General features: G+C 47.0%; 1 protein-coding gene across 4 annotated transcripts in view; it reads right to left on the minus strand.

The window, feature by feature from the left end:
- lmln (leishmanolysin-like (metallopeptidase M8 family)) overlaps positions 1-15,712 on the minus strand; it is a 32,012-nt gene that overhangs the window by 5,817 nt on the left and 10,483 nt on the right. For 3 of the 4 annotated variants that reach the window (XM_056437409.1, XM_056437399.1, XM_056437418.1), the window contains exons 4-13: positions 12,606-13,336; positions 11,472-11,609; positions 11,251-11,392; positions 10,351-10,478; positions 9,817-10,278; positions 4,578-4,681; positions 1,410-1,440; positions 988-1,070; positions 788-905; positions 194-372 (exon numbers count right to left, since the gene is read on the minus strand). In XM_056437409.1, the coding sequence (XP_056293384.1) occupies positions 194-372; positions 788-905; positions 988-1,070; positions 1,410-1,440; positions 4,578-4,681; positions 9,817-10,278; positions 10,351-10,478; positions 11,251-11,392; positions 11,472-11,609; positions 12,606-13,336 (2,116 nt within the window). Of the gene's footprint in view, positions 1-193; positions 373-787; positions 906-987; positions 1,071-1,409; positions 1,441-4,577; positions 4,682-6,102; positions 9,226-9,816; positions 10,279-10,350; positions 10,479-11,250; positions 11,393-11,471; positions 11,610-12,605; positions 13,337-15,712 lie in introns of those variants that run through there. The other variant, XM_056437425.1, reaches the window with a different exon arrangement.

The following is a 15,712-nucleotide window of genomic DNA, read 5'->3' on the forward strand; positions in this document are numbered from 1 at the left end:
TCACCGTTAGCATCAATGGGCGGGTCATATGAAGTCACCGTTAGCATCAATGGGCGGGTCATATGAGGTCACCGTTAGCATCAATGGGCGGGTCATATGAGGTCACCGTTAGCATCAATGGGATACGACGTAGCGTCGGCTCTGATTGCGTCACATCAAACATGACAGCGCCTACAGGCCCCGCCCCCCTCACCTGTCCAGCTCCGCCTCCAGCTGGCAGTAGGCAGCGTAGGCCACGATGTTCTCCTGGCCGCAGCGCTCCGTGGTGACGCCGCTGACGTAGAGCACGAAGTCGGCCCCTTCCACCCCGGGGCCGTCGGGGGCCCCCAGGGGGCCGCAGGACTTCCCCGATTCACTGCACACCTTACATTGCTGGGAGGGGAAAGAAAAGACATTATTTATTTAGTGATAATCTGTGAGCATATCACGATAAGTCCCTTAATAAGTGGAATGGAAATGTCCCTTGTTTCCTACGGTGTCCCACAGGGATCAATCGGAGGGCCCCTATGGTTCTTTTAAAATATGGGTTAATATTTGATTTTGGAGTCAGTTTCCCACTGACCCACTAAAGATGGTTATTTCTCATCTTAATTGTGCAGCATTTTGAAAGATTCTCTATAAATAAAACTAAACGTACCATGTTTCATGTCTGCTAAGCAACTTTTGGCCACAAGAAGGCACAAAAACAACCAAACAATGAACATTCAGTCTGAACTCAAACTTTTTCAAAGCATTTGGTTTTCTGTGTATTTCATGACGTCGTTCATCGTCAGCGGCGCTCCCCGACCTGCAGGTGGTGCTGTGGCACGACGACGGGGCCGCACCGGGTGACGTCCGCACAGGCGTCCTGGCAGTAGCGGTGGGGGTCATCTCTCTTCCTCAGGTACTGGTTGGTGGCACATTGTCTGCGACACAAGCACCAGAGTGAATACTCGTGTTTCAGGTCTGCACCGCGAAGTCGAGGAACTCCACCGTCTGCAAACGGACCTGCTGAGCAGCACTGGACCCGACCGACGCCGCACGCTGAGCACCTGCTGGAGGTAGTCGATGGCCGGAGGAAACAGCTTCTCCTGAGGAGGAAACAGTGATGTCGCCATGTGGTGACGTCATGATGTGGTGACGTCATGATGTGGTGATGTCATGATTGTGTCTGGTTCTGGAGGAACCGGGTCATGGTGATGATGTCATCGCCATGACCCGGTTCCTCCAGAAGCAGACACACATTTATTTTTCTTCCATTACTTTTGTTTCTTTGCGTCTCCCAAATCCACCAATGAGATAACGCCTCATTTGCATATTTAAACCTGAGACTGAAACCCGGCGTCATGGTGACGGCTGTTTGTCTCAAGACTCATTTTATTCCCATCATGCATCAGAATGTGCACTTAATAATAATAACATATATTTACCTTCACCAGCCTCCTCTGGTCTGCAGGGAGCCTGCAGAGAGAGAACCGGACCATCAGAACCACCAGGACCATCAGAACCATGAGAACCATCAGGACCATCAGAACCATGAGAACCATCAGGACCATGAGAACCATCAGGACCATCAGAACCATGAGAACCATCAGGACCAAGAGAACCATCAGGACCATGAGAACCATCAGGACCATCAGAACCATGAGAACCATCAGGACCATGAGAACCATCAGGACCATGAGAACCATCAGAACCATGAGAACCATCAGGACCATGAGAACCATCAGAACCATGAGAACCATCAGAACCATGAGAACCATCAGGACCATCAGAACCATCAGAACCATGAGAATCATCAGGACCATCAGAACCATGAGAACCATCAGGTCCATCAGGACCATCAGGATCATCAGAACCACTAGGACCATCAGAACCATGAGAACCATCAGAACCATGAGAACCATCAGGACCATCAGGACGATGGGAACCATGAGAACCATCAGGACCATGAGAACCATCAGGACCATCAGAACCATGAGGACCATGAGAACCATCAGAACCATCAGGACCATGAGAACCATCAGGACCATCAGGACCATGAGAACCATCAGGACCATCGCCCACTCCTCCTCTCTACCTCCATCTGCCTGATGGATCGTGGAGGTCTCCATCGTGGAATATGCCTACTATGAACTATTGATACACTCTGTCACATTCATTGAATGTATTTTAACTCTAATCTGTCCTTCTGGTCACATGACATCTATTGTTCTGTCCATCCTGGAGAGGGGTCCTCCTCTGTTCTCTCCTGAAGGTTTCTTCCCTTTTTTCCCCCTGAAGGGTTATTTGGGAGTTTTTCCTGATCCGATGTGAGGTCAAAGGTCAGGGATGTCTATGTGTACAGATGGTAAAGCACTCCGAGACTAATTTGTAATTTGTGAAATTGGACTATCCAAATAAACTGAATTGAATTGACTTGAATGAGAACCATCAGGACCATCAGATCAAAGATCAATCAGGACTATTTTAATGAGCACTTCATTGCCTCTGGTTCCCTGTTTGACACTCTAAACCATCCACATGAGAAATCCTCTGCTTGTTTGGGTCGCCAGGAAACTGTTGGTGAGTCTTTCAGTTTTAAGCCTGTTACTGAAGTGCACAAAGCCCTTAAACTTTTAGACACAAGAAAACCGGCAGGTCCGGATAACCTAGAACCATATTTTTTAAAGTTAGCTGCTGATTTTATTGCACCCCCTTTAACATATATTTGTAATCTTTCCTTACTTTCAAACGAAATTCCCCTTATATGCAAGTCTGCCTTTGTTCTCCCCTGTTAAAGGAGGAGACCCCACACTTTAAATAATTACAGGCCTATCTCCAAACTGTCTGTTTTAGCTAAGACACTAGAATCCCTTGTGAGTGAGCAACTTAAGGAGTTTTTAATCATAAACAATATTGTATCTGTCTATCAATCAGGTTTTAGAAAAAAACATAGTACAACCACAGCAGCGTTAAATGTAGTAAATGATGTTATTGAATCTTTGGACAATAAACAACACTGTGCAGCCCTTTTTATTGATTTGTCCAAGGCTTTCGACACTGTCGATCATGCAGTAATGAAGCAGAGACTTCTTACTATTGGACTGTCAAAACAAACTGTCTGTTGGTTTGAAAATTATTTATCAAACCGATCACAGTGTGTACAGGCTGAAGGCATCACCTCGAGTTCTCTTGATATAATAAAAGGTGTGCCACAGGGTTCAGTCCTTGGACCACTTTTATTCACAATTTATATTAACAGTATCGGTCAAAATGTGCCAAATGCCAATTTTCACTTTGATGCAGACGATCCTGTCATTTACTGCTCTGCTCCTACACAGCATCAGGCTCTCTTACACTTACAAACAGCCTTCGATACTGTGCAACACTCTTTTAATGAGTTGAAATTATTGTTGAATCCTGATAAAACGAAGTTGATGATGTTTACAAACTCAAAAACAAAGCCATTAAACCTTCCAGCTATGATTTCATTTCAGGGCAAAGTGATTGAGTCTGTATCATCATATAAATACCTGGGATTCTTGATTGATGACTCTCTCTCTTTTGAACCTCATATTCAGCAACTTGTTAAGAAGTTGAAAGTGAGGCTGGGTTTCTATTTCTGAAATAAGTCTTGCTTTTCTTTTAATGCTAAAAAGAGACTTGTTGCTGCTACTTTTATGCGTGTGATTGATTATGGTGATGTCTTATATATGCATGCATCTTCTCAATGTCTCCACTCCTTAGATACTGTCTACCATGGAGCATTGAGGTTCATCACTAACCTTAAGGCTCTGACTCACCATTGCTCCCTGTATGCGAGGGTTGGTTGGACTCCTCTGTCCATCCGGAGACAAAATCATTGGCATGTCCTTATTTATAAGGCTATTCTCCACGTACTTCCATCGTATCTTTGGACGCTAATTCAGCTGAAAAACCCTGGAAGCTCCCATCTTCGCTCTGTGACCTCTGCTCAAGGCCTCCTCTTGCTCCCCGTCCCTCACGTCCATTTGGAAATGGGGAAAAGAGGTTTTAAGTTTGCTGCTCCTGCGGCTTGGAATTTGCTGCAGACAGACCTGGGTCTCCGGGAGCCGGTCTCCTTAGGTGTTTTTAAAAATAGATTGAATATATTGGAGGGAAATTCATCTAGCTGTAGATGTTTCATATGACGGAGGTATGTGCTCCTGTGTGAGCTGGGTTGTGTTGGCTTGAGTCTTAGTTTTGGTTTTATTCATGCTGTGATTTTGTTTTTCGTTTTATATATTGTCTGTCACTGTTTTATGTTGTATTGTATGGAACTTTGTGTGGCGTGCTGCTGCTGCTGTCTTGGCCAGGACACTCTTGTAAAGGAGATTTTTAATCTCAATGAGGCATTTCCTGGTTAAATAAATAAAAAATAAAAAAATAAATAAAAAAAATCAGAACCATCAGAACCACAAGGACCATCAGAACTATGACAACCATCAGAACCATCAGAACCAACCGATCCATCAGAACCATTAGATCCATGAGGACCACCAGTACCACCAGGACCATCAGAACCACCAGGACCTTCAGGTCTATGAGGACCATCAGAACCTCAGTCACGGGAGCCTTTGAGCTCCTGCGGTACTGACCGGTCCACGCTGTAGTCGTAGATGACCTTGATCTTCAGCCGGAGGTCGTCAGGCGAGCTCCTCTTCGTCAGCCGCTCTGGCTTCAGGTGCACGTGATGCACGACCTGCAACAGCAGCAGCTTCAGGTCAGCAGAGGAAGCTCCTCCCACTTCAGTGATGTCATGACCAGCGACTCGATAAAGAGTCCTAATTTTAAATGTCAAATTACATTTGGTCTATTCATAGTTATTGTGTCTATATATATATATATATATAATATTTCACTGATTGTTGATGATTCTCTTTGTATTTATAACACTTTACCCTCTAAAGACTAATACAGGATCATCTTATCTCTTATAAACGATGTAGTCTGGTGTTACGAATCACTTATCAAATGTACATTTATATTAATAGACTAAAGTGACAGAAACAAACAGTATGAGTTATTAAATATGATGATCATTGATAAATATTATTATTTTTTGTTTTAACGAGTATGATTATTGTTAAACATTAAGAGCATCCATCCTTGTGCTAAGTGCAGACACACAAACTAATGTTTAACATAATAAAATCTATCAATCTCTCTCTCTCATATATATTAGATATATATATAATATATATATTTATACTAAATATAATATTTATATATATATGGTTCTCATGGAGGTTAAGCTGTAGTTTATCTATTAGTATTTCTATAAACATACACTACCGTTCAAAAGTTTGGGATCACCCAGACAATTTCGTGTCTTCCATGAAAAATCACACTTTTATTTATCAAATGAATATAAAATATAGTCAAGACATTGACAAGGTTAGAAATAATGATTAATATTTGAAGTATTAATTTTGTTCTACAAACTTCAAGCTCAAAGGAAGGCCAGTTGTATAGCTTATATCACCAGCATAACTGTTTTCAGCTGTGCTAACATAATTGCACGGGTTTTCTAATCAGACATTAGTCTTCTAAGGCGATAACACAATGTACCATCAGAACACTGGAGTGATGATGAAATGGGCCTCTATACACCTCTGGAGATATTTCATTAGAAACCAGACGTTTCCACCTAGAATAGTCATTTACCACATTAACAATGTAGAGAGTGTATTTCTGATTAATTGAATGTTATCTTTATTGACAAAAAGTGCTTTTCTTTGAAGAATAAAGTCATTTATAAGTGATCCCAAACTTTTGAACGGGAGTGTATATTATTTATATATCAGTATTTCTATAAATATATATTCGTATTTATATATTAGTATTTATAGAAATATATAATAGTATTTATGTAATATATATTAGTATTTATATATTAGTATTTTTATATATTTATATATATTTGTTTTTGTATATGTGAGTATTTGTATATTAGTATTTTTGTATACATTAATATGTATACATTATATATGTATTAATATTTGTATACATTAGTATTTATATCACACAATATATACAGAAACGTTACTTAGCCGTTAGCATGCTAGCTCGCTTAGCTCGTCGGCTAAAGCTAACTAGCTCCAGCTTAGCACCGGGTCTCACCTCTCCGGGGGGCGGGGCTCGGTGCCGGCACGGCCCGCTGCAGCTCACCAGCACAGCCAGTGCGCAGAGCACGAGGACCGGACCGCGGAGCTGCATCCTCCGGGACGGAGAGCCGACAGAACCCCCGCCGGTCCGGACCCGTCGGGGCGCGAGACGGGCATCGCTCACACAGGCAGAGCTCAGAACATGTCCGCAGTCCCGCACACGTTAATATATAATACAAACGGTATAAATATATATATCCGAGGGTTAAAGCTGAGGAGGAAGAACCACAAGCCGGTTAAACGGAGGATTTACGGCCGAAAGCTGGTTCATTACCCGGGGTCACCAGAGGGAAGAGGACCGGCACTGCGAAGATCGTCTCTTTGCGAGATATCTCACTCAGCTCAGCTGAAGAAACTGAACGCCAAAGATCGTCAAGTGTAAAGAGGAGTCACTCAGCGGAAGAAAAACAACGAACTCCAAAGATCATCTAATACAGGGATTCCCAAAGTGTGGTGCGCGCACCCCTGGGGGTGCGCGAGCTGCCTCTAGGGGGTGCGCGAGAGGAAAAATTTAATGGTGGTCTAATGGTGTAATAATTAATATTAAACATTCTCAGGGCTCTCAAGTGTCATTTCGGTCTTAACCAGTGGCGTCCCTAGGCTAAAAAACCCGGGGCTAAAGCCCCGGATGTTTTTTAATTAGCCCCGAATGTTAATTAAAAAAATAAAAATAAAAGATTTGGCACACAAGTGGTTAACACCTCCAGGTCGCACGTGACGTCATTCACCCAAAGCAGCGGAGTCAGACTGGCAGCAGGCGCACGTAACAGCAAGCTTCTGTCTGAGAGTGTTTCTATGTCTACAAATTTCGCTGCTTCACTCCTCTGGGCTAAACCCAGCGCCGCCGCTCCCATAACGCCCCCCCCCCCGTCAACAACTCTTGCATTCTGTTGCGTTTTTTTTAAGGTGTGGGGGATTGGGGGTGCGTGAACCCGGTCGGGATGTAGAAGGGGGTGCGTGGTCTAAAAAGTTTGGGAACCCCTGATCTAATAAATTGAGTTGAGTGAAACCGAACTCCAAAGATCATCTAATAACTAAAGAGTCACTTAGCGGAGAGAAACTGAACTCCAAAGATCGTCACATGTTAGGATTAGTCACTCGGCTCAGAAGAGAGAAGCGGAACTCCAAAGATCGTCAAATAATTTAATGAGTCACTCAGCAGAGAGAAACCGAACTCAAAGGATCATCAAATACGCGGAGGCGAGAAAAGCAGAACTCCAAAGATCGTCTCATGTCAAGAGGAGTCCCTCAGCTCAGCGGAGAGAAACCGAACTTCAAAGATCGTCTAATTGCAAGAAGAGTCCCTTAATTTAGTGGCGAGAAACTGAATTCCAAAGAGGCTGTGAGGAGGATGTGCGTTTGTTTGACTTCCTTTTTGTGGTGAATCAGTTAAATAAAAATGTATTTAAGATTATGCATCCTGTTGCATTTCCACACAGGTTTGGATGTTGGTTTGTTTTAATATTTGAATAAAATATAAGAAAATATTTTCTCTCAGAACTGTTATTATTAATAACGGTTTATTGCCAAGGACGTCACACACACAAGGAATTTGACTTGGTGTTCAATAAACATCATACAATAGGAAAATACATGATTTAAAAATAGTAGATTGTGCAAAGGTGTGTAACTAAGTACATAATACTAATAATTAAAACCTAATTCATTATTAAATATAAATATAATAGTACTCAGTCCAAATTGTTACTTCTTGTACTTTACTTTTCTTCTCCTCTACATCTCAAAAGGTAAATATTGTTATTTGTACTACACTTCCTTTGTGTTGCAGTGACATTAATCCAACACTTCGGTCATAATAATAAAACACTGACATGGAACATTTTACTGAATCAATACTTTGACATTCACGGTGACGTATTAGTTTACTGCAGGAGCTCAGAACTTCCTTCCCTCTGGTTCCCACGCTCACCTCCCTGAGAGACGAGTTGGATGTGATTAGTCGTGGACGTTTTAACCGATGAAAGGCGACTCTCTCTGTCTTTCTCTCTCTCTCTCTGTGTGTCTCTCTCTCTCCGTCTGTCGGTTCATCTTCATCCTTTGATCTTAAACTCTGGAGTTTAAATTGAGTTTGGGAATATGCTGTCAAGTTAAAAAACACCAAGAACTGAAGAGTTTTAAAGAGACAACACTGGTTCTTTAAAGTGTGCACTCCTCTGGTTGTATAGAAGTCTATGCTTCATGTGTTAAAGCTGCATTCTCTCTCCTGACCACCAGGGGGCGACTCCTCTGGTTGTATAGAAGTCTATGCTTCATGTGTTAAAGCTGCATTCTCTCTTCTGACCACCAGGGGGCGACTCCTCTGGTTGTATAGAAGTCTATGATTCACGTGTTAAAGCCGCATTCTCTCTCCTGACCACCAGGGGGCGACTCCTCTGGTTGTATAGAAGTCCATGCTTCATGTGTTAAAGCTGCATTCTCTCTCCTCACCACCAGGGGGCGACTCCTCTGGTTGTATAGAAGTCTATGCTTCATGTGTTAAAGCTGCATTCTCTCTCCTGACCACTAGGGGCGACTCCTCTGGTTGTATAGAAGTCTATGCTTCATGTGTTAAAGCTGCATTCTCTCTCCTGACCACCAGGGGGCGAGTCCTCTGGTTGTATAGAAGTCCATGCTTCATGTGTTAAAGCTGCATTCTCTCTCCTGACCACCAGGGGGCGACTCCTCTGGTTGTATAGAAGTCTATGCTTCATGTGTTAAAGCTGCATTCTCTCTCCTGACCACCAGGGGGCGAGTCCTCTGGTTGTATAGAAGTCCATGCTTCATGTGTTAAAGCTGCATTCTCTCTCCTGACCACCAGGGGGCGACTCCTCTGGTTGTATAGAAGTTTATGCTTCACGTGTTAAAGCTGCATTCTCTCTCCTGACCACCAGGGGGAGACTCCTCTGGTTGTATAGAAGTATATGCTTCACGTGTTAAAGCTGCATTCTCTCTCCTGACCACCAGGGGGAGACTCCTCTGGTTGTATAGAAGTCTATGCTTCATGTGTTTACGCTGCATTCTCTCTCCTGACCACCAGGGGGCGACTCCTCTGGTTGTATAGAAGTCTATGCTTCACGTGTTAAAGCTGCATTCTCTCTCCTGACCACCAGGGGGCGCCTCCCAAGTATCTCGGGGTCTTGTTGACGAGGGAAGATGGAGGGAGATGTAAACATTAGGAGACAAATGATATGAAAACTCACTTTGTTCCAAAACAACTCAGTCGGACCTTCAGTGTTTCATGAAGGAGATTCTTTACTCTCATCAGTTTTTTAACAGAAGTTTATTTCTACGATTATAGAGAATCACAGGATAAAGAACACGATGGAGACCAGCTCCCACGACACGGAGAACCCGACGGAACAGTTCCTGTCTCTGCCTGCAGAACGGTGGCCGAGGAGAAGATGACCTTCACCTGTGACCTTCACCTGTGACCTTCACATGTGACCTTCATCTGTGACCTTCACCTGTGAGCGTCACCTGTGATCTTCACCTGTGACCTTCACATGTGACCTTCATCTGTGACCTTCACCTGTGACCTTCACCTGTGACCTTCACCTGTGAAGGTCCCCTTACTGTTGAACGTGACAACAGGGTCTGCCGCTCACACTGCAGAGCCAGTGTGAAGCAGTGCATTATGGGATACCTGTGAGATACTCATCTCTGAGTTTACCTGGGGATTCTGGGGGATCAGAGAGGGAGGCGGGTCTCCATCAGAGTCCTTTCCTCTGTCTCCAGCTTCCTGTCTGTCAGTGTCTCGACTTGGTTCCTCCTCCTCCTGCTGCTCCTCCTGCTCCTCCTCCTGCTGCTCCTGCTGCTCCTCCTGCTCCTCCTGCTGCTCCTCCTGCTCCTCCTGCTGCTGCTCCTGCTCCTCCTCCTGCTCCTCCTGCTGCTGCTCCTGCTCCTCCTGCTGCTCCTCCTCCTGCTGCTGCTCCTGCTCCTCCTCCTGCTCCTCCTGCTGCTGCTCCTCCTCCTCCTGCTGCTGCTCCTCCTCCTCCTCCTGCTCCTCCTCCTGTTGCTCCTGCTGCTCCTGCTGCAGCACGTTGAACCGCTCCACCACGCAGTGCGCCGTGAGCCGGGCTTCGGGGTCGTGGTCCCAGCACTCGGTAACGGTGGAGCAGAAGATGTCCATCCCCTGGAGGACGGCAGAGTGAGACGCTGTGCAAGAGAGAGTCTGACCTCTGACCTCTGACCTCTGGACCCTGACCTCGTGCTGCGTCCACGCCGTCGGGATGTCCGGCCGTCCTCGGTCTCTCAGAACCAGGTCCCTCATGCTGTCCACACAAGGCTGCTCACACACCTGAGAGCCAAACGCTGGCTCGTAGCTCTTCACTTCTGCACACACACACACACACACACACACACACACACACACACACACACACACACACACACACACACACACACACACACACACACACACACACACACAGACACACACAGACACATACACACACACACACACACACACACACACACACACACACACAGACACATACACACACACACACACACAGACACACACACACACAGACACACAGACACACACAGAGACACACACACACACACACACAGACACACACACAGAGACACACACACACACAGACACACACACAGAGACACACACACACACACAGACACACACAGACACACACACAGAGACACACAGACACACACAGACACATACACAGAGACACACACACACACACACACAGACACACACAGAGACACACAGACACACACACAGAGACACACACACACACACACACACACACACAGAGACACACACACACACACAGACACACACAGACACACACAGACACACACACAGAGACACATACACACAGACACACACAGACACACACAGACACACACACAGAGACACACACACACACACACACACAGACACACACACAGACACACACACACACACACCTTAGGGTCAGAGTTGCTGTTCATGTGACCTTCATGATGAAGACGATACTCTCCTGGAGGCATCGTCTTCATCATGAAGGTCAGGTGTTCAGCGGTCCCGGCCCCTCGGGTCGGGCCCAGGTGACCCGCTGTGACCTGCTGGTGTTCCTGACCCTGAAGCGGCGCCTCCTACCTCCGGCGGCCCGGCAGCGGGAGGCCATCTCCCAGTGGACCAGCGCCATGGAGTACACGTCCATCTGCTTGAAGGCCTCCAGGTCCTCCAGGTTCACCCTGGACTCCAGCACCTCAGGAGCCATGTAGCGCGCCGTCCCCACCTGCACCGGACAGGAAGTCCATTCAACGGGCGGCCGAGCACCGGGCGCACCTCCTGCTCCGGACCGGAGGAGAGCTCACCTGGCCGGTGTTGGCGTAGTCGTCCACGGTGAGCGAGAGGTCCAGTCTCAGCGCCAGGCCGAAGTCACACAGGGCGACGTCCGTCCGGCTCTTCACCACCACGTTACTGCTCTTCAGGTCCCGGTGGGCAACCGGCACCTGAGGCAACGCAACACGCAGCGTTACTCCTGGTTGTATAGAAGTCTTCATGTGTTGAAGCTGCATTCTCTCTCCTGACCACCAGGGGGCGACTCCTCTGGTTGTATAGAAGTCTTCATTTGTTAAAGCTGCATTCTCTCTCCTGACCACCAGGGGGCGACACCTCTGGTTGTATAGAGGTCTATGCTTCATGTGTTAAAGCTGCATTCTCTCTCCTGACCACCAGGGGGCGACTCCTCTGGTTGTATAGAAGTATTCATGTGTTAAAGCTGCATTCTCTCTCCTGACCACCAGGGGGCGACTCCTCTGGTTGTATAGAAGTCTATGCTTCATGTGTTAACCCTTGTGTTGCCTTCGGGTCATTTTGAGCCGATTCAATGTTTAATGTCGGTGTTCTTTCGGGAGTCAACAAACAAACAAACATAAAGTACCTCACACTTAAACTTGGAAAACAATATTAATTCTAATAATTTTCTGGAGATTTTAATAGCTGGGGTCATATTGACCTCAAGGGTAAAATATGTTAGTAAATATAAAGGTAACAGGAGGGTGAAACATTGAATCGGGTCATATTGACCCGAAGGCAACACAAGGGTTAAAGCTGCATTCTCCCTCCTGGCCACCAGGGGGCTCCTCTGGTTGTATAGAAGTCTATGCTTCATGTGTTAAAGCTGCATTCTCTCTCCTGACTACCAGGGGGTGACTCCTCTGGTTGTATAGAAGTATATGCTTCATGTGTTAAAGCTGCATTCTCTCTCCTGACCACCAGGGGCTACTTCTCTGGTTGTATAGAAGTCTATACTTCATGTGTTAAAGCTGCATTCTCTCTCCTGACTACCAGGGGGTGACTCCTCTGGTTGTATAGAAGTCTATGCTTCACGTGTTAAAGCTGCATTCTCTCTCCTGACCACCAGGGGGCGACTCCTCTGGTTGTATAGAAGTCTGTACAATGACTTCTCTCTTGATTCCCTCAGTAAACATGGGTCGTGGTCTCACCTTCGGCACCCCGCTGGCCGTGGCGTCGCTATGGAGATGTGCCAGCCCTCTGGCGATGCTGCCGGCCATGGAGACGAGTTCCTCCCAGCTCAGGATGTTTGCCTTGAGGAAGTCCTGCAGGTTTCCGAGGCTGTGATAGGCCAAGACCAGCCAGTACTTCCTGAGGGGGTGGCCCCTCTCTTGAGCCGCCAGGAAGCGGACCACGTTGTCGTGCTCCAGCGTGGGGTCGGAGAAGATGAAGCACTCGTTCCTCCAGGAGGCGAACTCCACGGCCGGGAACACCTTCACCGCCACCGCGGCGGCGCTGTCGACTCCGCCCTTCTCGCCCTGCGGCAGGCTCGCCCTCCACACCTCGGCGAAGCGCCCCTTCCCCACCAGCGCCTCCAGCCTGATGGGCGGCGGTTCGTTCGGCCGGCCTCGCCAGCCCGTCGTGTAACCGATGATGTCATCGTTGGGCGACGGCTCCTTGTCGTCGGACTCCGTCCTCTCCGAACCTCCTCCGAGACCCTCGCCCCGAGACCCCGGACCCCCGCGCGGCAGGTCGAAGGCCCGGTAGAGCTCCGAGGTGTGTTTGGCGGGCCAGGCGGGGCGGGGAGCGGGGCCCGGCTTGTCGGGGCGCCGCGTGCGGTAGAAGTAGAAGGCCGCCGTGGCAACGATGGCCACCAGGACGGGAGGCACCAAGCTGACCACCACCACCGGGATCACGTCTTTACTCTGCAGCTTGGAGAACCCTGAAGAGAACCGCACCATCATCCCTCCATCCACCCACCAGGCCACATGCCCCATCAATGACGGTGTCTGTTCATCCACCATCCATCCATCATCCATCCTCATTCATCATCCATCATCTATCCACCATCCATCCATCATCCATCCTCATCCATCCATCATCCATCAGGGTTAATGTCATAAAGCAGAAACAGAGTAGCCCCACGCCCCTGTCATCCCTGTCACCCAGTGTCCCCCATAGCACATCCCTCCCCCGGGGCCTCCCCCCCTCTCACCCAGTGTCCCCCATAGCACATCCCCCCCCACGGGGCCTCCCCCCTCTCACCCAGTGTCCCCCATAGCACATCCCTCCCCCGGGGCCTCCCCCCCTCTCACCCAGTCCCTCCCAGAGCTCCATAGAGACTGTGTCTGTCCCACGGCCACTTCAACTTAAATTAATTCTATCAAAAGAAAGCAGAAGAGGAGTCGTACACAATAACCTTATACAAGTTAACACCATTATTTCAGCAGTGCAACAAAACAGGACTATTAAATGTGGTCTCCTAAATATTAGATCTCTGTCATCTAAAGCTGTGTTACTAAATGATTTAATATCAGATAATCACATTGATTTATGTTGTCTCACTGAAACCTGGCTGAGCCATGAAGAATATGTCTGCCTAAATGAATCGACTCCTCCAAGTCATATTAATACTCACATTCCTCGAGGCACCGGTCGAGGAGGTGGAGTAGCAGCCATCTTTGACTCTATTAATAAATCCTAAACCTAAATTACACTACACCTCATTTGAAAGCCTTGTTCTTAGTCTTTCACATCCAACCTGGAAAACACTACAGCCAATTCTATTTGTGATTCTGTACCGGCCACCAGGTACATATTCAGAATATATATCTGAATTCTCAGAATTTATATCAAGTTTGGTTCTTAAAACTGATAAAGTTATTATTGTAGGAGATTTTAATATCCATATGGATGTTGATAATGATTGCCTAGGTGCTGCATTCATCTCATTGTTGGACTCGATTGGCTTCTGCCAGAGAGTACAGAAACCCACTCACAGCTTTGGACACACGCTTGATCTTGTTCTTACTTATGGCGTTGACCTTGAGCATTTGAACGTCTTCCCACAGAATCCTCTTCTGTCAGACCACAACCTCATAACTTTTGAATTTATACTACCGGAGTGTACGCCGTTTGTCAAAAGTTCCTACACCAGATGTCTAACTGACAGTGCTGTAGCTAAATTTAAAGAGGCGATTCCTTCTGCATTTGATTCAATACCACGTCTCAATATAACAGAGGACTCCTGGTCTAACTTTAGTCCGTCCCAGATTGATCATCTTGTTGACAGTGCCACAGGCTCTCTGAGAATGACACTGGACTCGATAGCCCCTCTGAAGAAGTGTTAGGGTTTGGCACGGAGTGCGAACCCAAGCGCAGAACCAGAGGCAGAGACAGGCGTTGTACAAAAACCCCTAGAAGGGTGTATTTATTATAGGGATAGATAATTGTCCAAGGGGGATAGGAGAGGAGTAGTCCGGGGCTGTGGAGGTTGGCGAGGGCGTCGCGTGGGTTGGCGTAGACCGGTGGTAGAAGAGCTGATGATCCCACGGAGATCTACAGTACGATCCAGCCATGTGATGGAGGGAGAACCCGGGGTTTTATCCTGAAGAGATGATTAGTGAATGGAAGGCAGGTGTGTTGATGACCAAACGGGGAGCAGGTGTGTGTAGTTGGAATGAAGGGAGCCGGAAACCACGCCCACGCCAGCCAGGAAGGTGAGGAAGTGAAGCAAAAACTAACAGTCAGGCTGGGGCCTGACAAGAAGAAGGCAGTGAGGAAGAGGAGGTTTGCTCCCTGGTATAACCCTCAGACCCGCAAACTGAAGCAAACGTCACGAAAGCTTGAACGCATATGGCGTTCAACTAATCTCGAAGAATCCCGCTTAGTTTGGCGAGATAGTCTTAAAACATATAAGAAGGCCCTCCGTAGAGCCAGAGCAGCCTATTACTCATCAGTAATAGAGAAAAATAAGAACAACCCCAGGTTTCTCTTCAGCACTGTAGCCAGGCTGACAGAGAGTCACAGCTCTGTGGAGCCGAGCATTCCTATAAACCTCAGTGGTAATGACTTTATGAACTTCTTTAATGAAAAGATTTTAACTATTAGGGACAAGATTAATAATCTCTTGCCCTTAACCAGTGCCAATCTGTCCTCAAGTGGAATGGCCTTGGAAACCGCTGTATGCCCTGGTGTATATTTGGAGGGATTTTCTCCATCAACCGTGACCAATTATTTTCAACGGTTTCTACTTCGAACACGTCTACCTGTCTCTTGGACCCCATCCCGACGAGGCTGCTTAAAGACGTTTTGCCTT

This window comes from Pseudoliparis swirei, chromosome 2 (assembly GCF_029220125.1).
Source record: "Pseudoliparis swirei isolate HS2019 ecotype Mariana Trench chromosome 2, NWPU_hadal_v1, whole genome shotgun sequence".
Lineage (NCBI taxonomy): Eukaryota > Metazoa > Chordata > Actinopteri > Perciformes > Liparidae > Pseudoliparis > Pseudoliparis swirei.